A 25,049-nucleotide genomic window follows, 5' to 3' on the forward strand; every position below is an offset into this window, starting at 1 on the left:
CTGATTTCTATAGTTCCTCCTCTGCAATGCCCCAGATCCTCTCTGCCTCTCAGAGACCTTCTTGCCTCACAAGTCCTCTGCTTTCTGCACAGCTCTGTGTCCCTAAATGCCACCCCTCCCTCTGCTGGCTGTCCCTCATGTGCCCTGCCCCTGGAATTGGCTGGGCAGGAGGCAGGGCAGGCACCAGACCATCAGCCCAGCAGCTGATGCCATATCCTGCAATAATCCTGATTATCCCTCAGTGGGAACAGTCACAAGTTTGCACAAAACCTGTCAGATGTTGGTGTCACTGGTTCAGTAGTTTCTCCTGCAGTTTCTCTCTCAAGTTCTGCCCAACAGGTTCAGGAGTGTTGAGTGACTCCAGTCCCACGCAGCTGCTTCATTCCCTCCCTGCCACAGTGGGGAGGTGAATCAGAAAGGAAAGGTGAACCTTGGGGGTTGAGATAAGAACAATTTAAGAGCTGAAAATAATAATATTAACAACAACAACAACAATGAAAAGGAGAGAGGGAGAGAAATAAAACCAAGAGAAACAAGTGATGCCCAGTGCTCACTGACCATTGCCCAGCCCCTCACAGAAAACTGACCCCAGTTTATACATTGAGTATGAGGTTCCACAGCATGGAATATCCCTTTGGCTACTTCAGATCACCTGTCCTGTCCCTCGTGGACTCTTGTGCAGCTCCTCACTGGCAGAGCATGGCAGACTGAGAAAGTCCTCGGTTTAAGGTGATCATTACTTAGCAACAGCCCAAACATCCGTGTGTTATCAACATTATTCCCCTGCTAAATCCAAAACACAGCACTGTACCAGCTCCTGAGCAGAGAATTAACTCTATCCCAGCCAAAAGCAGGGAATGGAGTGACTGGGGGAAGCCCAGAAGGAGGAGGGCAGGTGTGCTCCTCTCTTGCAAGAAACAGGCAGAACCCCAAGGTATAAGATAACTTCCAGCCTTTATTCCCTTCCAAAGGCACCCTCTTCTCCTTCTCAACTCCTCACCCCTCTGGGGTGGAGCCTCTTGTCACACTGCCCTGTGCCCCTGTCACAGCCCCAGTCAGTCCTGGAGCAGCCTGGCCATTGTCCTGCTGTCCCTGCACAGGGGTCACTGGCAGCAGGTCCTGGTCCCCTGCTCCAGGGATGTCTGGGCACCAAGCACTGCTCCTTGCCAAGGGAACCACAGCCCCAGTGGCCACCTCATCCTTCATTCTTGTGGAGCTGAGCCTCCTGGCTGTTTGCAGAGAAGGGAGGAAGGCAGAGAAAGGAATGAAGCCTCAAACTGCAGACAGGCTTGATAGGAAACATAAGCCAGAGAACCAAAACCAGAAAAAATGCCTTGGAAAAGTTAAAGAACTTTACGTTTGTGGTGTGCATCCAGGACCTTCTGCTCCACCCTTTCACAGCCCAGGAGCACCCAAAAGGGTGTGTGTTTGGTGGAGATTGGGCTCCAGAGAGAAACTGAAGGCCAGGTGAGGGGCTGCAGAGGCAGAGCACACCTCACTGCCTTGGGGGGCTGTGAGGACTCAGAGCTCTTGCCCTCCCTGCCAGCAGCAGATGGAGCAAACCGGGAGCATCCCACTTTATTTTAAATTCCAGCTCTTTCCCCCTGCCAGCCCTGCCTGCTGTGCTGTGCCAGATGTGCTGCACTGAGGTCAGCCATTCCCAGCTTTCTCAGCCCAGGAGCCACAGTCATTTTAAACAAAGTCAGGATCATCTTGGACCATTCAGCCAAATGATTTTTTATTTATAAGTAGAGATGTTTCTTTATTTATGTGACTTCCCTTTTCCTGTTCACCCACTTATATGCTTGGGCATGTGTTCATACTTATAGGGTTCTTTTATTTTTGTTTTTGGCAGCTGCTGTGCTGACCAGCAACAGCTCTGGTCACTGACAAATTGGGACTGGAAATTCAGAAATGCTGTTTCAGGTAATTAATTAATTCCTTTCCCATTGCAAATGCTGATTCTGGGACCCAAAAATCCTGGTCCTTGCCTGAGATACGGATTTGCTGGAGAGGACGGTGATGACTGCTGTTCCTGACAGCCCTCTGAGTGTCACTGAGAGTGTCACTGAGAGACCCATCCTCACAGGGACCTGCATGGCACAGGGGGATTTGTCACTCATGAGAATCACACAAATATCACACACAACTCAAGTGTGAGAATTGCAAAGGGGCAGGGGCAGGGGCAGAGCCATCCCAGGGATAGGGGAGATTCTGGGGAGACCTCCCAGCCCACAGGGCATCCTTACCCCAGGAAGGACTGCTGCAGTCTTGCAAGGGCTGCTCTTTCTTAAGGGCTGTGTGTTCCCCAAAGCTGCCTTTTCCCAAAAGCTGCCTGTTCCCAAGGGCTGCCTGTTCCCAAGGGCTGCCTGCACCCAGCTGGTGCCTGCCTGGGGTAACCCCTCCACCCCAAATCTTGGCAGGCAGCAGTGTCACCTTTTGTGCCCCACTGACGTCACCAGCTCTGCAATGTTGACTGAGCCCTAATCAGTCCTTATGGATAGTAATTACTGCAATGAGTGTGACATTTAATGACCTCTCTTTAGGCCCTGTGGAAGTTCCTGGGAAGCAGCAGAAACCAGCACACACGTTGAATGAGGCTTCTTCCAGACTTTTTTGGCAATGATGGGTTTTCAGCAGGAAGAGCTGCAGTTCCACCAGACCCATAATCCCAATTTCCCCAGTGCTGTGACCTCTGCACATTATCCAGCAAGGCAGGGAGAGCCTGGAGTGGAAGGACTGCAGCACTGCTCTGCCTTTTACCTGAAAGCACAGGTACCAACTCCGGTAAAAGAGAGGAGGAACTGGAAATTCAGCCTGAGAAGGTGGAGGAAGGACCTCCTGACAAGCAGTGAATCCCCTGCAATTCCTGTGTTTTACAAAATATAAAAGGTCAACATGTCCTGCTGTTACAGCCCTGTTTGGAGAGAAGGAAACCAAGGAAAAGGCCCAGTTATTAAAATTAAGGTTGTGTCAGACCCACTGGAGAACTTCTGTGTAATTATGTGAAGGACAGACACCGTTTAATGTTCTCCAGGCACTGACTTCCATGACCATTATTTACCCAAAAGGACAGAAGAAACTGTTCTGATGCATTACTGCAAGGCTTGCACATCATCTAGCTGCTCTGGGGCACAAACCACAACTTAATTTTAACTCATTCATTAAACAACAGCTCAGGATACCCTGGAAAGCCCAGTACTTAAAATAGAGTGAATAATCTGTGCCTATGTATGTTTATGTCTTTAACACAGAAAATCCCCTGCTGCCTCCTATTCTGAACTTAAAAAAACCCCTTTATCAAATCTGGTAAAAAGATGAGGAATAGTAACAACCCCCTCTGAAAATCCTATCTCATTTGGGTCTGCACATATTTGCCTCACTAAAGAAAAACAAGTTTCTTCCTTTTTTCCCCCATCACTTGCAGCCCTTGTTCATTTTGTCCCTTGGACTGAGCACTGCCTGAAGGGTCCCCATCACTTGCACAATTTAAGAAGCCAATAGAGAATATTGCTGCACACGCATATAAAAGCATTGATCTGGTGATTCACCTATTGCAGATAACTCATTTAGCAACTGGCAGAACACACATCCAGTGATAAACGAGAGCCAGCCTGGTGAGAATGCCCAACTTGATGGTTGAACTTCTCTTTGCCCAGGATCAGCCACTAGCCTGCTTTAAATGCTAAAAACATGTGAATCAAAAGCGACTAAAGGATTTAAAACAATAAAAAACTCCACAATTAAAATGAGTGTGTTTGTGTAAACACAACCAATGTGAAATGAAAGCCTCAAAAGGAATTGTTTCCTTGGGATACACATCCTGCCTAAAACATGCAGATGGACGTTATCCTGAATCCCAACTTCCTCCCTGGCTGTGGTGCAGCGGTGACCCAAAGCTCAGGAGTTTTGGGTCTCGATGCTCTATCAGCATCCAGGAACTGTAAAATTGACACCTTAAATTAGCCTGGGCTACTACATAACACTTCATAGGTGTTGGGGAGGATGAATCAGGGAAACCTTATAAATATGACTGCTTAGCAAGAGATTCTGAACATATGAAACCTATAATCGGGATAGAAATGAAAGCTGACTTTGAGTTGTAGGATACTAAGTTTTAGTTACTATATAACCTGAAAACAATGGTCTAGCTAGCTGAAGGAGAATCCCTTCTGATTCAGCAGAACCCTTTCTGCTGGCTAAGGGATCCAAAGGTCAATGTAGCAAAACAGAAGTTTAAAGAGTAGTTTTTAGAGTTTAAAATATAACACAGTATGGTAATGTAGTAGTTCTTATAGGCTGTATGTAGATTCTATAGGATTTTGTGTCTTGTGTTGGTTGGTCACTGAAAATTAGAATATTCATCACAAAAGGAGATATGATGTATTGTAACAAGGACCTCACTCTCTTACCTCTTCCTCCTCTCCTTCCCACTGCTCTTAGCTCGCTCTTACCCCTCCTCTTCCCCCTACTCTTGCTCTCTCTTGCTCTCTTCCCCATGCCACTTTGCTCTCTTGCTCCCTTCTCACTTAGCCCATATCCTCCTGCTCTTTCTCCCTCTCTCTTTGGGACTTCCCTTCAGCTGAGGCTGGTGGCTGAAGGCAAGTCCCTTTTACCCACGACCCTTGCAATAAACCCACGTGTTCTAGAATAAACAGGTTGGCAGAATTCTTTGTCCCAGCCATCCACGGACTCGCCTACAATAGGGAGCTTCCTTCACTATCAAGAGATACTAAACATTAAGTGAATACTCTGCTCATAGCTGTTAAGTTATGTGCAGAGGTAAAGTGTAGCTCAGTATAGGATCATGATGGATACAGCAAAGGAAGACAATTTGAGCACAGTTCCTCAGAAAAGAAGGGAGGGTAAAAGCTGGGATACCAATGATTTGTGTTCCTCTGAGCTGTGGTAGCACAGTTACACGCAGATCTGCTTTCCCAGCAGTGCTGCTTCTTGAACAGATCAAAAATAACATTTGTCTGAATCAGATCAGGAATTATTGCAGCCTCTTTCTTTCTTGAGTTGGTGAAAAGCTGGTTTAATTTTGGACTGAAACCATTTAGCAGCTCAAAGGGAGCAGCTCTATTTTACCAGCAGAGCATCAGGGAGTGAAGCTGTGTTGCTGCTTTCAAATTCTGTATGAGTGCCTCTCACTCTGTTGTGTATGTGACATCAGGAAAAAATAAAGTGGCATTGAGAACACACCTCAAGGACTGGGCTACAAAAGATCTAATTAATTTTCATTCTCCAAGATAAATGAACTCAAAAAAAATAAGCCAATATTCAGAAGGGAAAAGAGATTTTCTAAATGTTTAGTTGATCTGCTAATAGTGTCAGATTTATTTAAATAAGTTTCTGTGGCATCACCCTGTATAATCTGTGCTGTACACAGCTCAGAAAGGTTCCTTGTGGAGGTACCTTAAAATGCCCTGGAAAAGGAGGAGCAGGAGAGGCACAGGGTCAGCCAGAGTCTCTCAGGTGTTGTTTGAGCAATACTCTGTGAAATAAGATAAAAAGATTTGTGGGAGGAGCTGTGATGGCTCTCAGAGCTTCTGGCTGGACCTCTGGCCCCTGGGGCACCCTTGGGGAGGTGGCTTGTTACAGTTCTGGGTTCTTTTCCTCTGCCAAGGTCAGGAGTAACACACAGGAACACAGATGTCAAGGTCGGACTTGGACGTTTATTAATTCTTATCTATATTACAATCTCACAAACTGTGAGTTCTGCAGTACCTCTAGTTAACAAGGTGCAAAATGGGGCATTTAAGGCATTGTCTAAGACCTTCATCCTTCTTCTTCCCCTTTTTCTTCCTTCTTCTTCATGGGTTTGGGTGGTTTTCTGTAATCAGGTGAAAAAGATCCACATTGCAGGCCTTGGGTGGTCATTATTGGGTCAGAAATATAAATAATATAGGTGTCACCTCGTTATTGGGTAATTAGCACTTAACCTTGGAAAGAGTCAGAGGTACTCCATTTTACCCCATTTCTCTAACTTGCTAGATTAAGCCCATGGCTTGTGAGCGTGTAAATAGATAAGAAATAATAAACATCCAAGTCCGAGCTCAACATCTACGTTTCCCATGTGTTAATCCTGACCTTGGCAGAGAAAAAGAAACCAGAACTGCAGCAGTGGCTGTAGCAGAGCATTCCCAAGGGATGGAGGGAAAAGGCTGGTTCTGCCTCAGAGCAGGCCAAAAGCAGCCACCTGCTGACCAAACCCATCCTCAGTGACACTCTGGAGCTGAGGGGGTTTGCTGGAGCCTTTTGCTTGTCTCATGGAGCATCCTTTGTCACATGGGCCATCCTTTGCCACATGGACCATCTTTTGTCACATGAGCCATCCTTTGTCACATGGGCCATCTTTTGTCACATGGACCATATTTTGTCACATGGGCCATCTTCCTTTGTCACATGGGGCCATCTTTTGTCACAGAGACTGTCCCTGGCACTGTCCAGAGTCTCATGCCATCACTCTCATACCACACTGTAGCAATATGGGATTTAGGTGGTAGATACCTAATTCCCAATAAACATCTCTTTTGGAAAGGCCTCTTGGGTGAGCACCCAGGAAAAGCACTCAAGCCCACACACACCACAGCCAGCTCAGCCAAGAGAGGCAAGAAGGGCCTTTTGTGTGATAAATTCCAACGAAAGTTTGCTGGAAAGTTTAAATTCCAACACGCTGATGAGAATCAGGGACAAAAGACCAGGGCCATGTGGTGCTCAGTGGTTAAGTGTGGGGTCAGCAAGCAATGGTCTGAGGGCACAGGGGCTCTACAAAGGGTAGTGCCCTACAGAGGACATGGGACAGGCCACCAGGAATACCACAACTGATGGGGAAACAGGGAGAGGAGAAACCACGATGTTATGAGTAAAATTGATGTTCAAACTGCATACGAATTCACCCCTTTTTATGTGCTTACCCGTTCTTGTTCCAACTGCGTTACCTGTGCTTGTTCCAACCCCAGCTCAAACTCCTAGTTAATGTACTTACCCTTTTCAACTCTAAGAATTCACTGTTAAAAAATTCTCACCTGTTTTATGTGTTTCATTACCTTACCTTTAGTAGTTTGTACCCCTCATCCCCTTTTAACTCGTTGGGTAACCCAGCCGCTGCTCCCCAGAATGGACTTCTGCATTTCCCATGAGGCCTTGAGCACACACGCATATTAAATCATATTGCTGCCTGAAAATAAAACAACCCTAGATGACGAGCCACTTTAAAAAGACACAAGAAACCCCACACTATGAAATAGCAAAAAACCTAATGAAGCTAAATACACTGACTTCAGCCCAACAAGTGAGTCACCACAACTTGAACAGCACCCAAGCACGAAGACCCCTCCGAATTTCTAAGCCAAAGGAGAGTCTCTGGATGATCTTTGCTAGGGTAGAGGCTCCAGTCCTGCTGGTGATGACAGGCCTGCGTGAGCCCTCCTCCTGGACGTCGACCATCGGGAGCAGCAGCGGTGGTGTGCACTCCGAGCCCCCACCTCTAGGCCCTTCTCTAATAAAGGCATAACCAAGGAGCAGAAGGTCTCCTGGCCCTTTCTTTTTTTACGAGAATTAGGGACATATGGGGAGAGCAAAACTGGGGTGGATCACATAATGTTACAAGGCACACCATAGGGGAGGTCTTTTCCTTCAGCCTAGGGGGAGACTTTATGGTATATTCTTCCAGGGCAAGGCCCTGGGGATTCTCCGGAGGGGTCCAAAGGCTTCCACACCACACCAAAGCCATCCCCTGAGTTTACACCTTTGAACAGCTGATATTTCCAGCTTCCAGCACTGCCTGTTTCCACTGGGAAAGCCAGTGACAGCCCCTCAGAAGTTCCTCAGGGTGGTGTTCAGGGGCACACCAGCCTGCACAGGAATATTTTGACTGTAGGCATATAGAGGAACTGGTATAAAAAAAAAAAAAAAATAAAAAAAAAAAAAATTAAAGAAGCCACATTAAAGTGTGAAAATAGACATGTTCTGCTTCTGACAGCTGCCCAGGACCATCACATACTTCTCTAAGCAGCCCTTTGCTTAGAGGATTGACCTGTGGGAAGCCTATTTATAGTGGAAGCCCTGAGGCAGGCAGCCCTGAGCTTTCTGTGGCACCAAGGGCAGCTGTGGCCCTGACATGAGTAGAGGGACCAAGGAGAAGCTGACACATGACACCTGACACAGGACCCTGGGACACAGCAGGAGGTTGGAACCAGCTGATCTTTAAGGTCCTTTCCAACCCAAACCAGTCTATGAGTCTGTGATATGCAGCTTTTAGGTGCTGCGTGTGATGTGGTGTCTGTTCCTCCAGGGCTGTGACATGGGAGGAGGCACTTGGGGATACTGGGGGGGCAAATGGCACTGTGTGCTGGTAGCAGAGATCTCCTGAGCATGACTGGGGACCAGGAACAAGGGCTAGGAGGAGCTCAGGGCAATCATGGTGCTGCCCCGAGCCAAAGCAAAACAACTCTATCTCGAGGTCATTAAGTACACAAATTAACCAGAAAGAAAATCGATTCTTTTCTCCTGCAGCAGGCTCAGGCAAGGATGTGCTCAGATGCTGGTAGAGGAAGGGGAAAGGGGAAACACAACCCTTCATAACCCCTGGATTAGGGGAATCTTTTAAACAAGCAGCATCAGCCCATCTGTGCACAGGAACCACGACAGGGAAGAGGCTGAGGGATGGATTGGGATGCTCCCAGTGGTGTGTTGGGTGCCCCACAGCAAATTCCCCAGGTCCTGTGTGGTGCTGCCCAGCTCCCAGGAGTGCTGCAGATGCCATGGGGCTATTGAAGCTGGCACTAAGAGTGCAGACAACCAAACAGAGGGACTTGGGCATACCCAAACGTGCTCAATTTGTAGAGAAAAAATAAAGACCTCTATCTCTGGTAATTAGTCCCTTCATATTTTCGGTCTCAATATTGCTGAGGAAGAGACAAGCTGGAGGAAAAGATGGAGTTTGCAATTATCAGCCCTCAGGACTGGCTGCAGAGGTGCAGCTCCTTCAGGACAGGGATATCCCCAGAGCCAGGGACAGGCAGGGTCCAGCCATGGCTGGTGCAGCTCCTGCCCTCCCTGTGGCCCAGCTAAAGCTGAACTCCTGCTGTTTTACCCCTGGACACTTGTGGTTGCAAGAAAAATTGGGCAAAAAGTGCTGGGCTGTGACTTCATCCCTCCCCACCTCCTGCAGGGATCTTGCATTTCAGATGGGTTTTACTCCAGTGACTTCATCTCTGAATAATTAACCACACCCCACAGCACTTGGAAGAGAGTTTTTTGGACTTCGTGATCTCAGAGGTCTCTTCCAGCCTAATTAATTTGTGATTTCAAAACCAGTTTTGCTAACTTGTAGGTCCAGGATGTTTGTTATGGAGGATTGGAGAGGAAAGACACCATCTAAGTTTAGCTGGATGGCAAGAGGGTGAAGCAGAGAACCTGCTGAAATCTGCTTTCATCCTGCTGCTTTCTTGAGGAGAGGGATTGATGGCTGTCCTGTGAATAAAACAAGGTAGGCAAGACCTTGAAGCAAAAGGCTGGCTCCCAAAACCTGGAAAAGAGGCTGATCCAGCAATTGCAGCCTTGTTCCTGCAGGAGCAAACACTGACCCAGCTCAAGTGGAGGGGTTCAGAGAACCCTGCTGCCTCCCAGGGCGTGGAGGCAGGAGAGAAAGGGACTGGCCACCTCAGTCCAGGCTTGGTGCAGCATTGTCCTGGAATCAGGCTGAAATCCACCAGCCCAAGCTGGAACATTGGGACCCATGAGATGATAATAGTGGGCTGTTTCCCCTGGTGACCATGAACAGTCACATCAAGCCATCTGAAGCCATCAGTGCCCCACACTGAGCTTCAGGTGACTTGTAGTCAGAGGGGTAACCTGCAGTGCAAGCAGGAGCCCTGAAGATGTTAAAGCAAGTATTCACTATGGAATGAGGGGTTTCTTTTAATTTTAAGATGACTAAAAAGGTGAAAAGATGCTAAGAGAGAATTATTTCCTTCTCCTAAATCTCACCCTCCTTAGAGCTGTGTCGTGAGAGAGGGATGAGTTCAAGACAGGAAAGGCCCAAACTTTTGTGAAGCACAGGATTTAAGGCACATCTGCTTTGTAGAGGTCTCTATGCACAAAGCCTGTTTGATTTAACCCACTGAAAAGAGGAAGAAAGGGATTATTTAAGGCTTCATTTTCTCTCCATCAGTCCCACGGACAGATGAGTCACATCTCTTTATATCCTAGAGGAACATAAAGATGACAGATGAGTACACAAAGCCACTTGTCCCCATCCTGTCCCCATTCACCCATTTTGCTGTGACCATGGCACAGGAGCTGGTCTCTCCAAAGATACAAGTAAACTTGTTTTCTTCCTTTCTTTCTAGTAAAAGGTGAATAGAATGAGGTCAGGACAGTCCCAGAAAGTCCTGTTGGCACTAGGATGACCCACCTAATGTGAATGTTCATGCCAGGCTGAAGCCTTGACCCTGGTAACATCTAAAGCAAATTAATTTCACCTTCTCACAAAAAAAAGGGAGAAAGCCTCTTTAAATAACTATTTAAAATCCGTTAAATAACTGCCCAGCTGTCCTCTCACCTAAAATCTGTCTGGGAGCTATTTTTCAGGAGCATTTCAGCTGAGAGAATCTCATCATTTCACAACCTCTGCAGGTCTGTGTTTCTCAGAGGCCAGGAATAGGGATCACTTGCTTTGAACATTGCAAATCTCTGAGAGCAATGTAACACAAAAAAATTCACCAAATTAGGCCTTGCAGTAGCAATCATTTTATTACATCATGCAGTTACAATGGCCAAGTTTAGTTCTAGCATGGGGAGAAAACCTCTGACTAAAAATTCCAGACCAGTGTGTTCACTCCCATAACTGGTAGAGAACGTTCTAATCAAAGTTTGTATAAAACTACTCTTAGGAATAGCAAACAAAGCATTTACTAAATAACAATTACTCTGAATAGATCCCAGCACAAACAGCAGGGCTTGTAGAGGTGGCAACAAATAATTTAAATTATTGGCAGGACATTTTCCTTACTCCTAATGCAATTTCATCAAGTTAAAAGTATCTTAAAGGGGTGAAGGGATTGAGCCAGGGATTTACCTCCAGTCCAGGCTAGAGGGAAAAAGCCCCAATCCTGAAACCCTCAGGTGAGAGCAACTGGCTGGGGCTCCCAATTTTCAAGGCTTCCTTCTGACTCACATAATTCCCCCCTCAGCTTCTCCCCTTGCATGCAGGTGGCTTTTCTTAATGCAAACAATTAAATGGGCATTAGGTGAAAGTGGCTGCTGCTGTTGCTGAGTGAGGGGGACATTTGGCAGCCAGGGAAGGGCTCCTGGGTTCTTCAGAAACCAGTCCCCCTTTTTCACAGGGGCCTCATGTTCTCCACATTTCTAAACTTCTCCTTTGTTATCGAGGAGGTGAGTAAAGAGGTTTTGAAGCACTCCAAACAAAGTCCAGCCAGGCTGGGTCTAAAACCCAGAAAGAGCATTTGCAGAACAGAAGAACAGTGGGTTCCAACAACCAGAAACTCCCAGTTCAGTTTATAAGCAATTAAACCCCACTGGCCTCCTGTCAGCAGTGGGTGCTGCCACTGCAAAGCCCTTCACAGGGTGGGTTAGGCTGGGAGGGATCCTCCTCCCTTCCTAAGCAGAAGCATCCCAGAGCATAGAATTGTGTCCAGATGGTTCTGGGATAACTCCAGTGAGAGACCTTTGGCTGCAAAGTGTGTGTCCCCATGCTCTGCACAGCTCAGAATTTATCACAGTGGCTCTCTCAAGCTGCAGGAGGGGGACATTTGCCACCAGTTAAGCATTTTCAGTGGGGCAGGGCTGCTGAAAGAGCTGGGCTGCTTTCCTTTATTTACCTGCCTGGCACGAACGTGCCTGTAATGCTGGGCAAGAGCCTGTTCCAGCTTTGGGCAAACTGGTTTTACCTGGGGAGAAAAGCAGTGTTTGTTCTGTGGCTGGTGGAATGAGAAATGCTGTGAACTCCCCCTGAATCCATCAGGTTTGCATGAAGTTCATCAGTGGCAAAGGCTGCTCTCAGCACGTGTGTTTTCCCTCCAAGATGCTGGTGCTCTTGCCCTTCCAGAAGCTTCAGTGGCTTCTACCACAGTCACTGGATCTCACCAGCACGTTTTTAGGGCTGACACCAGCTTGTCCCTTCCCCAGCCTCCCTGCACACCACCACAGCTGCCTGAAACAATTCCCAGCCTGCTGCCCAGTTCTTTTTTCCCCTCCCAGTTCCTTCTCCTCTCCATTCTCACTCGCAGTCCCTTCACCATTAGCTCCCACAGGACTATCAGTGGCATATCTGTCTGACACAGGCACTTTCACTGCTATAAATTCTCCACAGCCCATTGAATAGAGACCTTTTAATTAGGTTTTAAGAATTTTCCCATTAGCAGAGACACATTGAGAATTCAGGTCTCATTAACGAGAAGCAAAATGTGTTACAGAGGGAAGCTGCTTGGTTTACTGCAGTATTAGCATTTCTCCCCCCGTATTTATGGCATGGATTAATTGCTGTTTTGCTACTGTGGGCAGAAATATGTTTGACAATTCCTTTTATTGTGCTACAAATGACAGATTTAAACCAGTGATCCAGCGTGAGAGCCCTCTTGGGCCACTGCATTGTCTGTGTGACATAGAGAGGAAATGTGAACAAAATCTTTCATCATCAAAATTTGATTGCTCTGCTATTTGCACCAACCTAGCTTTGTGTTCTCACTGACAAAGGGGTTATCTGAAGATCTGAGACAGGTCTTCATATGAGAGTGGGGAAGATTGTGCCAGTGCCATGTCCTTGGCAAGTGTGGAAGGGCAAAGCTCTGCTGCCTTGGGCCCTGGACACACTTGGCCACAACAAGAGGGCAAATGTCTTCTTCACATGTCCTCCTAGCTGCTGGGTATTCCACACACAGGGAATTCACAAACCAGTTGTGATGTTTTTGGCGTTTTTAAAAGCCCAGGTGGATTTTCCCTTCCAGGAACTGTTTCAAATGGCTTTTTGTTGAGGTGACAAGGACCCCTCTTGCTTGCTGCCTGCCCTATCCCAAAACACCTTCAGATCAGAAGAGCTGTCACAGCGCTGTTTTGCCTTCAAGGCATCAAGTTTCTGCTTCAATCTACTCATCCTGGCCAAACTTGATGTTGGAGAGATCCCAGGCAGCTCCAAGAGCTGTGTTTTGATCCTGCTGGGTGCATTTGATCCAGGTCTTGCCCCTCAGCTATAGATCAGTGAGTGGTTGCATCACTTTCCGTGGGTCACTCCAGGTAAGCAGGACACAGCAAGGGCAGCCTCAGGTGCCATTTCCTCTGCCCTGGCATCCTTCATCCCAGCTGGAAACCTCCAGTGTGCTCCTCTAGGCTGAGCTCTGGCTTCTGCAGTGCTCTCACCTCCAGTAACTTTTGATAAAAAAAAAAAAACATGGTAAAAATAAGACGTTCTTGTTAAGGTTTCCCATCCTGAGAGAATTCTTTTTCTTTTCTGATTCTTGCCAGAACTTTACAGTACACTTTGTATGCCCAATCTCTTTAAAATTTTTAAAGTGAAGATTTCAAAGGAATTTCATAGCTAGCCTCTTTTTTTTTTTTTCTGTTGAAATTTCTACTTCCTTTCTTTCTACTTTTTTTTCCTATCATTATTTCATTAAATCCCTTGAAGAATTGAACTGAATCGAGACACAGTTTTCCCCTGAAGTAGCTCTCCCAGTAATCATCATAAATCAACTCTTGCTAACATTGGACCTTAATATTTCTCCCTCTATTTTTAACCACATTTAATTGGGGCAGAAGAAACACTTCCTGGCCAATATTTCCTCCCTTCACAGCCATCAATGAAAAGAGCAATATGTGAAACTTGCTAAAAACAGCAATAATCTTGACTCCACTCTGCCAGCTCTGTAGGTAATTTTTGCTGTCAGCTCAGCTGAGCCAGCCCAGGTCACTTTCTAACCTCAATTCTTTCACAGACCCTGTCACACTGTACATCCCTCTGAGCCTTCTCAGTCCTCACCATCAGCTGGAGACAGCAGTTTAGGCACTGTATTTTCATTCCCAATTTTAAAACCACTAAGGCAAAACTCCTCTGAAATGACCTTTTCCTCCCACACGGGGTCTTAGGCTCACTTATTATTTCCCAGGTCTCCTGCTTCTCCTATTTCAGGCATTTCTCATTTGTATTTATCTCTTTAGCTATTTGTGTCAGAAATAACCTTGCAGCCCTTTGCCTGCCTTGCCTGGTTTTCTAAGTTTTGATCACTGTTCCCATAGTAGCTAATGAGAGCCATGGATTTCTTTAATTTTTTTTTTTTTTGTATTATTATCTCATGTGTCCCAAATAATATTCAGTCCTTGACATGTGAGGTGAAACCCAGAGCTCTCAATCTGCCCTAAGAAACTGCCAGAAAACTGAAGGGGTGACATTTCCCTTATTTCCTTTTAGCTTGTGGAGTGAATGGCTCCTGGCCCCTGCCTGCTCCTATTTACACTGCTAATTGCTCTGACATTAATGAATGAATTATGCCCAAGTGATGCAATATGGGCAATATATATCAGCTGTTCCATGCCATTGCCCTGAGAACATCAGTGTTTGGAGCTGTTGGGTGATCTCAGTGACTCTCTGTCCCTGTGTGCAGGTGAGAGGTGTTGCCTTGTGCCCCTTGCAGGTGATGCTCTTTCACTGCACCTGCATGAATCCCTCCCTCCCACCAGTCACTGTGGAAGGGAACACACCCAAAAACCTTCTCCACGTCACTAGAGGTGCTGGATTTGGGTATTTCTCCTGGCAATCACAACCATTCCAACAGGAGTGGGTTTGCTTCAGGTTTTGGTGAGTTTTGGAGGGCTCTGGGAAGCTCCACCCATCACAGTGTTTTCCATTCTCCAAACGGGGACATTTTCATCACATTCCATATTAAACGCACACTGGATTATCTTGGTTTTGAGCTTGAAGCTTTCTCTGGACGATTTTAAAAGACGTCCCTGAGAAATGATGAAAATCAAAAGATGCAATGATAAAATCATGGGATGGGCCAGAATAAATTAATCCCTCCCTAGCCCAGTTCCCTGAGCCAGTTACAGGTCCTCATAGGAAAACTTCACAAGGAGCAAAGATAATCCAGCCCTACATCACATTATTCTCATTTCCCACTCCTGCTCCATCATTTTATTGAATGCTTTCTGGTTGCTTTATTCTGAGAAATGATGAAAAACATTTGCTCAAGTCCAGCCTGCCACAAGCACTGATCCTTTCACAAAAATACCCTTCCAACCTCCAAGGATCTGCAGCTTAGACATTTCCTGAGACAGATGTGCAGTCTGAGGATTCAATAGCCCCAAGCAGTTTTTCTTCAACGAGTTCATCCAGTTGCTTTTCAGACTTGTGGGAAGTTTTAGCATCCACAGCTGAATTGCATCATATCCCTGTGCTAGGTGGTGAACCATCTTTCTTCATGTGCTTCTAACTCACCGCTGAGATTTTCATGTTAGATGAGACCATGAGCTACATGAGCTGTGCCTTATGTGATCTTTATGGATCTGGAGAGACGTGGTGTACCTAAATATTCCTGGTGTGGATGGTGTCCCACACCTCCATCCCCACCACGGGACCTTTAACAGGCTGGGGGTTGGGAACACAGCACGAAAAAGTAAACACAGAGTGGGTTTATAAAACAGAAAAACTTGGTAAATCTGTGATTCTCTATTCCTTGCCTAAGAATTGTGAATCTGTCATTTGCTTTCCCCAGGGTTGCTAAGCACTGGGCTGGTGTTTTCACAAAGCTGTTTTCCTGCAGATGCTCCTGTCATCCTCACGCTGCACTGGCAGTAACCTGAGTGATCACAGTCAGCTCAGGGCCCTTTGTTGTAACTGAGAAGGTGGGATTGCTCCTCTCCCAGGTGTGCATCACTCCACATTTCCAGACGTGCTGCCTCCCATGCCATCCAATCGTGCAGCCAGTCATTCCATCTTGCACAATTCCTCGGAGCAACTGCCTCGGAAATTCCGTGTCACTGACAGATTCCACCCTCTCACCTCCTCTTTCAGATGGTTTGTGAGCCTGCTAAGCTGCAAAGGTGCCAGCACAACTCTCTGCAGGAGCCCTCTCATGACCTCTCCCCACAGTGAAAACCATCCTGACCTCTGCTTGTTGCCCTGTTTTTATCCAGGAGAAAATTTCCCCATCAGTCCTGTGACAACTTGGTTTCTGAGATCCCTACACTCTTCAAAACATTTTTCCATAGCTCATTGCTCTCATGAGCCAGAGGGCTTTTCTCAGCATCTCTTCTAATTACAGTGTCACCTTTTTAACTCAGGGCAACCAGAATGTCCCAAAGGGACTGGGACAGTACCAGAATTATGTTTTCTCCTTTCTACTCCTTTCCTAATAACTGTGGAAAGCAATTTGCCTTTTTGTCACTTGGAATATTCAGCTGGCACATCCACAGTGATGGGAAGCTGTGTGAGTGACAGTAGCTAATTTGCAGCCCATCTTGGTGATTATATACTTAGGTTGCTCTTCCTCTTTACTTTTGATTTCATTTACCATTTATCACCCAGTCAGTCTTGTAAGATATTTCCACCACTGTTCAGCTAGCTGCACTTTTTAAAAAATATGAAAGATAATTCTGAATCATCAGCATATTCATCACTTCATTATTCACCAAGCTTTCCTTATAATTTACGAGTATGTTGAGCAAAAATCCTCTCTTCTCCCCTGTGATTGCTTGACCTTTGTCTCCTATCTGAAAAGAAGTTATTTGTTTACCTCTTTGTGAATTTACTTTCCTGCAGTATTTTTTTCTCTATTTTCTTTATCTTATTTTGAAAAAAAAAAGGTGGGTTTTTTTTTTGTTTGTTTTTGTTTTTTGTTTTTGTTTTTGTTTCCTAGTAGCTTTCTTTACTCTCTCATTCAATAATTCTGGGTCTTTGTGTGTGCCTGAGGACATCTTTTTCATATCTTTTGTTCAGTGGTAAATATTTACTGAGTTTTTCATATTGTGTCTTTCAATAGCACCCTGCTGTTTGCCAACACTTCACACGTTTTACTCTTCCTTTAAGCTCAATTTAATAAGTCTTCTTGATTTATTTTTCCCTTTTTAGACTGTAATAGTCAGGATTTGGACTCTCTCATCGCCTGTGGCGTGGTAAACTGGAATGCATCACAACCATTATCATAACAAGATCTTTCAGTGGCCACATTTTGAATCAGATCTGCATTTCTCAGGAGTTTCTTCCCTTCTCTGGGTCACTACAAATCTGCTGGGGTCTAGAAAAGAGTCAAAATGCATATTATTTCTCTGCTTTTCTGGCTCCAGCCTGTGTGTCCTCTTCTCCACAGGCTGGTCCCCACCTCATTTCAGGAATGATAAGGTTTTTCTGGGGTTATTTCGGTGCTCACAAAAAATGATGGCAATGCTAAGATCATGGGCTGCTTGGAGATCCCAGAAGCATTAAGGAAAATTACTGGCTCAGATGTGTATTTCTAAACTGGGCTTTGCAGTCACAATCAAACCTTTTTGTAGTGTATTGGATGCTGAAATTCAGTCTTTTAGATCTGACTCAGCTCTGAGTTACACATTTGATTAAGTTCAGTAATTAAATCTTTCTTTTCACCTTGGGCAAGGATGTTTGCCACAGAAATGCGACAGAAGTCCTCTTCCAGCACTGTCTGTGGTTTGTAGAAATGACATATTCTTCCATAAATTTCCCCTGAAGGAGTTTGAACTCACAAAGTTGAGGCTGATTTTGAAAACTGCATTAATACATCTGTGGTGGAGATCTTTATCAAAGCCATGGATATTTGATATTTCGAACTTTGATATTTTTAACTTCTCATTTTCAAAATTAAGATGTAGGCTTTTCTGTATTTGTTTTTTGACCCCCTCAGTGTTATCTGGCAGACAGATAGATATCGTTCTGGTTTGAGGCATTTCATGTGCCAACTCATACTTTTCTGTGCCTCTCACAGCTGGAAGGAGCAAATTGCAGACACCCCACTCCTTTGCCACTGATTTTTTTTTTCTCTCTTATGATGATTTATTTTAGAGAACACTTAAAACTTGGGATTTACTTTGTGGACTCATAAGAAGTGATGTTGGCCCAGTGACAGATTTCTTCATGTCAGCATTCAAACTAACAGCTACCACAAAAGGAAATTCCCTTTAGGACAAAACACTCCCTTTAGGATGAAAAATCAAAGTCGTACTGTTTGCTGGTTATTTTAAGTGAAAAGAGATAGGAAAAAATTACCCTTTATCCTTCAAAAGGATAGGAAATTCAAATGGATTAGGAGAATAAAGAATTGCAAGCTGTCACCAATCCACAGCAAGACCCAGTACTAGCCATGGTGATTTCTCCAAGTCCTTGCTGGTAAGGAAATGAAAGCACCAAAGTGCAGCTAAAAGGGACCAGGGGAGGATGATGATGGAGGACACAGAGCCTGGAGAGGAGGAAGGAGCCCTCCAAACCCCTTCTGACCACTTGCAGAGCCTGAGGTCCTCCACAGAGTCACCAAAAAGTCTTCAGTAGGCGCCGGCCTCCCAGAAGGAAACACATTTACAGGGAAACCCCAGATAATTTTCAAGGCTTTGCTGTATAAACATATTAAAGATCTTTAAGTAATCCCCTGGCAGAGAGGAGGCAGCTCATTCCTGGCCGTGTGTTTGCCTTGAGATGCCAATCAAACGCTCTTTCCGCAGCGAGAGCTCGGCCGGGAGATTTGCCTTTGTGCCCGCAGCTGGGATGGGGCCCAAGGGGCGACAGCCAGCAGATAAGGGCTTAATTAATGCCCAGAAAGGAGCAGGAGTGACAAACCTTATCTGCAGTTTCAGCTGACTCACACGGTGGGTTGATAATCCCAGAATTCCGCGGAGGTCCGAAGGCAGCGCGGTCCCCATGGGGATCTTGGCTTTCCTCTGGTGTTTCAGCCAACCTCACTGCCCATCTCCCAGGCTGGTGGGAAAAACTACCCCTGACTCTGGACAGGCATCCTGGTGGACCTTTGCACTTGGATTTTAAAGTTTTTAGTTTTCTTTAAATGATGGAGGTGAAAAGTGTGGTAGGAGCTGCTGAGGGATGGAGCACAGCCCTCTCCTGCCTCGTGTCCTCTGGCATGGAGGATACACAAAATATCTCATTTATGGATTGTGACTGTCAGTGAGAAACGCCACCCACGTCTTAAAGAGTGATGGATATAAATAGGGCCCATAAAGCACTGAATAAGTTTACCTTTAGGAAAAAGAACCCTATTATTTTGTTCCCTCGTAGAACAAAATCCCTCCCACTCTGTTGGAAATTATTTTGGATAAATAAACTTCCTCCAAAACACAACCGTAGAAGCTGAAAGTTCTCACTTTGAGCTTTGTCATGGAAAAATGCCCCAAACAAATTCATATGTAATATTGAAAAGCAAGAAGGCACAATTCTGCCAAAGATCAAGAAAGTGCATTGATTCTCTTTGTTTTGGTGATGAACAGGAAGGGTTCCCTGGTGGCTTTCCCATAGGAGAAGGGATGCTGCAGGGCACCCAAGGGGCTGTAGCCTGCCCTGCCTGCTCTGCAGGTGCCTCCTGTGCAGAGGGTGCAGAGATGGTTCCACCATGCCACTGCTTCTGCCCCCTCCCTGGCACTGCTCTGATTGTCTTTTAGAGTTGACAAGTAGCTAGAAGTTAAGAAATGTTGCAGTAAATGGCAGAAATTTGTCCAAAACAAAGAGTAAAGCTTTCAGCAGTCCAAGTCCCGAGGTCTGTTGTCCCAAAACAACCCAAAGGCTGCCTGAGGGGCCACCTTTGAAACCAGGAAAAAAGCAATCAGGAAATTATTAGGTCAGACATGGTGCTTCAGAAGTTTGCTTTTGGCAAAACCCATCCAGGGGGTTGGGAAGTGCTGCTCTGCTTTGGGGATCAGGCAGAGGGGGTGGGGACAGCCCCTGCTGTGGCACCTCTGGAACAGGACCTTGCCCAGGGCAGAAACTCCAAAATAAAACTGGGACACTCAGGACTGATGCCTGGATGAGCACAGCACCCGTGGGGCAGGCTGAGATGAAACTCTAATTTCTTCTCTTGTATCTCTACGCTGGTGGACCTCTTGAGCTTTCGGGGGGTTTGGTTTTTTTCCCTGATCTCACCTTCTTTTCCCAAACCCCCTGGTGTGGAAACCAGCAGTGGCCTTATGTGCTCAGTACTTCTCAGTCACACCTTCCACTTTCTGTGTTTATGTATATTTTCAGGTGCACAGTGGTGTCCTGAAGCTTGGAGGTATCACAGCTCCAGCCCTCCTCCCTCACCTGTTTCAGAGTGAGCATAACCAAAAACCTTAAGGGCATGGAAAAATTGAGGCAGAAAAAATACCCTGGGTAGAAAATATATGTACATATTTTTCAGTAGTGAATGGAAAATAAAACTGTCCAGAGACCTAAAATACTCTAAAGGCAATGAAATCAGAGCACAGTGAAGTCTGGCATTTAAAGCCAGAGCTTCTGGCACCCAGCAGCATCTATTTAATAGATTATGGGATCATGTAATAAATAGGTATCTATAGCTATGTAATAGATACGTGATCAATAGCTCATGGGAGCCCAGAAATTTATCTCTGGGATATCAAAATATGCATGGCAACACTTCCTAAGCAAACAAAAGAGAACCCAGCCTCCTGGGTGAAGCTTCAGATGGAACAATGTTATCAGACCTCGCTGGGCAAACACGAGGAGTGCATAAAACCCGTGGCTTCCAGGGAAAGCAGCAGCTCTCCTCTTGCAAGAGCCATGGATCTCAAGGTGGTCTGTGTGCTCTCCATCACCCTGGTCATAGCCCTCAGCACCCTGGCAGAGGGAATTGCACCTCCAAGTAAGTACATCCATGTGCTGTTGCCTTCCAGGTACGTGTGGGACCCTCGTTGCACCGACTGCAGGCAGAGCCCGGCAGCTTTAACAGACCAGACAGAAAATGGGCTCTCTGTGCTGCTGTTTATTCCCCAAGTGGAGCCTGCTTTTTTAATTTTTATCAGAGAGATCTATAGCAAAATGTGAAAGACTGCAGCTGAACTCTTGTGCTGTTGGAATAACCAGGAACCCACTGCAAAGGCAGAGGAGGTCGCTAGAACAGGACCAGGGCTGGAACAGGAGCCAGCTTTGTCCTAACTTTTTTTCTGGCATTTGGTTTATGCTGCTTTGCCACGTGAATATGGTTTTAAAGGAGCCTATCTGCCTCTTCATTTAAAGGCAAGTCATTGAGACAGCTCCAGAAGTGGAATGTAACTCAATGACATCTGGAGGACAGCTCCAGAATTTCTTGATTGTGGCTGACTCTGCAAATGACTTAAAATGTTCAAATCATAGCTGCAGCTATTTGCACATCATCCTGTGTTTTATAATCACCTGTCAAGGCTGCAAAGATTTTTGTATCTTTACACCTCTTTGAATATCCACTGGGCTCTTAAGTCTTTTCCTCTTTGCATGAGATGGGCAAAGCAGCAAACATTTAATAGCATAATATTCGAAGTTCTTGGGATTTCCCATTTGGTGGGGTCGATTCCCCACTGTGCTGGGCTGGCTTGGCTGTAAGTGAGACCACAGACTCTCAAAGTGTGATGTGCAGCCCTGACCAAGACAGGTAGAGGTTTAAAAGCAACTTTTAACCCACTCAGGTTGTGGTCTTGGCAGGGAAAAGATGGAAAGCATCTAGGGAAAGAGCATTTTTCCCAGTGAGCGTTTGATAAACACCCCTCCACAACAAGTGTGCAAACTGACAGCCTGTAACCTGCTCCTTGTGTCCTGAACAGCAAAATGCCAGTGTAAAGTGGTTCCCAAGCAGAGGACAAACTGTGGCTACCCAGGGATCTCAGCAGCAGAGTGCAAGAGAATTGGGTGCTGCTTCAACGCTTCAGTCCCCAGCGTCCCCTGGTGCTACAATCCTAAACAAAAGAAAGGTAAAATCTCTGCCAGAAACACTGATTTACCTCGTGTTTGATTGTCCAGAAATGTGTGCAACCAGGGAGCAGTTCTGCTTTTCTCCTTAGGCAAGAAAAGTGGGTACAAACCTCTGTTTAGGAGACCAGTGGCAGTAAAATGCAAAGGCAAGTCTTGCTTACCCATCAGACTTCTGCCTCATCCTCTTCACACAACATATTTCCTCCTCCTTCAGGCTTCTGCTTATCAAACAGCCTGTGTTGATAATTTAGAGACATTTCAGTGTCATTTGTGGTCCTGTCCATGGGCAGAGCAAAGGATACTCAGCACTTATTGAAGTGGGTTTGCCGTGTGGCTGCTTGTTTGACATCTGTCAGCATCCTGCTTCTATTTTTTACCATTAGTTTCTCAGAGAGGGTAACAGCTGCTCTCCCAGCCTTTCTAGGATTAGCTGTGTATTTTACATATCTGTGTTAGGCAATGAAGTGTAATTAGCTGTGTCAGTTATCTCAGTGGAAGCTACATTTGCTGAGCTGACAGCACAACTTCTTAGGAGAACTTCAGGGCAGTCTCAGCAGCTGCACAGGTGACATGAGAGGAAATGAGGGTGCAAAGGCAATGTTGGCCAACAGAAGAATCTGATATAAATTGAGATTAGTCAACAGGGATCAGAATTACAGTAGGGAAAAAATACTTTTGCTTTTGAGCACTGTTTGTAATTCTAGTAAACCTTGAAAAACGAGCTGCAACAACTAATGGTGCCATTTTCATAGAATTACTTTTCTGAGCAGAACTGCTCCATGAGAGGAAAACTGAATTGTTCAAGCTGGGTGGTATAATCTCTTTATTTGGGATTTTAGTTGTAAGTGCCTGGAAGAACTGTGATTTCCTTCTAAAATACTTGTTTCCTTTCTGAAGCTGGAAAGCAGAGAGGGCTGGGTGGTCCTTTGGTTGTATTAGCCAGGCTGCTCTGGGTTAGGTCATGGACATACCCTGATCTGAGGCCAGTGCATGTGTTACCACTACAGGAGTCACAGGACTTTTCACCTCTTTGCTGGATTTAGGAAAGTGAAAGCCAGGCACTTCCAGGGGTGAATTTTGCCTCCTCTTATCCCTGGGGCACAGCAGCAATTCATCACCAAATGGGATTTAGTTTAGCCTGGGAGGCTGGGTGAGGATTTGGGTGAATCTGCTGGGTGACATTGGCTCAGAGAATGTCATCATGGCCATCACATCTGCCCAGTGACCTCACCTTTGTGCCCTGCCTTTTCCTTGTGAGTTACATCACCAGCCCACACGGAGCACGGACTAACACGTTGTCCTTCCTTTGTTTTTAATCTTTTGGCTTCACGCAGTGAGGAAAGTGTGTCCCAACGATCCCTACACCAGGATAAACTGTGGCCACCCTGGCATCAAGCCCAGGGAATGCATAAGGAAGGGCTGCTGCTTCAGGGCACACCCCGCCGGTGTCCCCTGGTGCTTCTACCACCGCACCGTGGAGGAAGGTAATGTCCCCCAGGAGATGTCCCCCGTGTCCCCATGGGTGCTCCAGGGCTCCTGGCACTGTCCCTGCTCTGCCCAGGCTTGGTGTGCTGTGCCAGCCAGAGAATCAGAGTCAAAATCAGAATCATTAGGTTGGAAGAGACCTCTGAGATCATCAAATCCAACCCAACCCTCACCTCAATTAAACCATGGCACCAAGTGCTACATCCAGTGTTTTCTTCAACACATCCAGAGATGGTGAATCCTAAGGGTGTGAGCAGAAAAAGGTGGCTAAACCCTGAAAAAAAGCAGCTTCTTGTACAGAGAGTAGGGTGTTGCTGGTGCCTCTGAGGCAGGGATTTGTGGGCAGGGTGACAGTCTGGGCTCAGGTGGGAGCTCAAGACCCCAGCTAATGCCACAGTGGAGGTGCAGCCACCCAGCTCACATCCATCTTACCAGCATGAGAGACAAAAGGCTTTGCTCTGGAAATGCGGAATGAAACTCACAGAAATTTCTGATCCCCAGCTAACTTTGTTTTAGTTAGGATTGACCTTTTTAATGACCAATAACATTTAATTATATTATAATTATTATATAATAACCAATAATACTTCAATAACCAATAGCCTCAGCAACACCTTGTTCTGTACTGCATATAATCCATCAGAATTTGGTTTTACTGATCTGGGTCATAACTGGGAAACACATCTACATACAGAGGTTGGTGGTGATGGCTAAAAAATTGCCTTTTGGATGTCCTACACTGAGGCAAAACACTTCCTAGCATCTTGTGTGATTTATGAAGAAAACGTGTCCCTTAATCTGCTTCTCCTCTTTTCCTCCCCAGCTTGTTAAAGGAGAAACTTCCACAGAGAACTTTGCAATCTTTGGATCTACTCCAACGGAACGACAGACGGAGGTCCCAACTCAGACTTTATATTTTGCTCAACAGCCACGATTTCTAGGCTGTGTTTTTGTTGTTTGTTTTTTTTTTTTATCTGGGATTGACTCCTTTCTGATGAAAAGTTACTGGTAGTTTTTATTCTCTCAGTAGGGTAGCACCGTGCAGGTTTTCACTGTAATAAAAGAAGTACGACACAACTTGTGAGAGTTATTTTTTTTGCTGTCTTTATTTTAAAGCTGTCTGTTTCTCCGTTTCCCAGGAAATTTGGCATATCAGCAACCTGCTGATGAGGGAGCAGGCAGCAGTGCTTCCAAAAGGAACGTGGCACTTGGCTTTTTTGTGTTAGTTACACTTCACACTTGCAAGTGACTGCCTGAATTTGTTAGCTGACATCACACGGGCCACCCGTCCTTCTGAATGCTACAAATATTCAGAGCTTGCCTTTATATAGGTTTAGCTGTAGGTTTGGGATTATTTTTTTTTTTCCCTTAAGACATAGGGAAGGGTATCTCAGCTGATCATGGAGCTGGTGTGACCCAAACACCTCCTGCTCTCTGCCTCTCCCAGTCTCTGGTGTCACCACAAGCAGGTCCCACGGGCCACACTCAGGAAATGTCTCTGCAACACTAAAAGCAGCACAAAGACTCTCCCAAACCTGGCCTAAACCTGAAATGGAGCTGCTGTGTCTTGCCAGACACAGGAGAAGCTCCAAGTGTCCTGTGGCTGCTTTGTCCTGGGAGTCTTTAATGCTTCCCTGCCTCAGGTGGGTGA

At 45.9% G+C, this 25,049-nt stretch overlaps 1 protein-coding gene and 1 long non-coding RNA gene across 2 annotated transcripts; both read left to right on the forward strand.

Moving 5' to 3' along the window:
- Nucleotides 1–3,912: 3,912 nt before the first annotated feature.
- On the forward strand, nt 3,913–5,275 carry LOC136374751 (uncharacterized). Its single transcript, XR_010745969.1, has 2 exons — nt 3,913–3,993; nt 4,707–5,275. It is a non-coding gene; the product is annotated as an uncharacterized lncRNA (long non-coding RNA).
- Nucleotides 5,276–20,712: 15,437 nt separating this feature from the next.
- On the forward strand, nt 20,713–24,475 carry LOC136358186 (trefoil factor 1-like). The gene is made up of 4 exons (XM_066314119.1): nt 20,713–20,831; nt 21,766–21,912; nt 23,248–23,397; nt 24,222–24,475. The coding sequence occupies exons 1-4, from the start codon at nt 20,750–20,752 to the stop codon at nt 24,227–24,229; spliced, it is 387 nt and encodes a 128-aa protein (XP_066170216.1). The 5' UTR covers nt 20,713–20,749; the 3' UTR covers nt 24,230–24,475.
- Nucleotides 24,476–25,049: the final 574 nt, after the last annotated feature.

Source organism: Sylvia atricapilla, chromosome 2 (genome assembly GCF_009819655.1).
Source record: "Sylvia atricapilla isolate bSylAtr1 chromosome 2, bSylAtr1.pri, whole genome shotgun sequence".
Lineage (NCBI taxonomy): Eukaryota > Metazoa > Chordata > Aves > Passeriformes > Sylviidae > Sylvia > Sylvia atricapilla.

Coding starts and splice junctions, on each gene's coding strand:
- LOC136358186 (XM_066314119.1), top strand. CDS start 20,750: ATGGATCTCAAGGTGGTCTGTGTGCTCTCCATCACCCTGGTCATAGCC. Junction 20,832..21,765: donor AGAGGGAATTGCACCTCCAA/GTAAGTACATCC, acceptor TGTCCTGAACAG/CAAAATGCCAGTGTAAAGTG. Junction 21,913..23,247: donor CAATCCTAAACAAAAGAAAG/GTAAAATCTCTG, acceptor GGCTTCACGCAG/TGAGGAAAGTGTGTCCCAAC.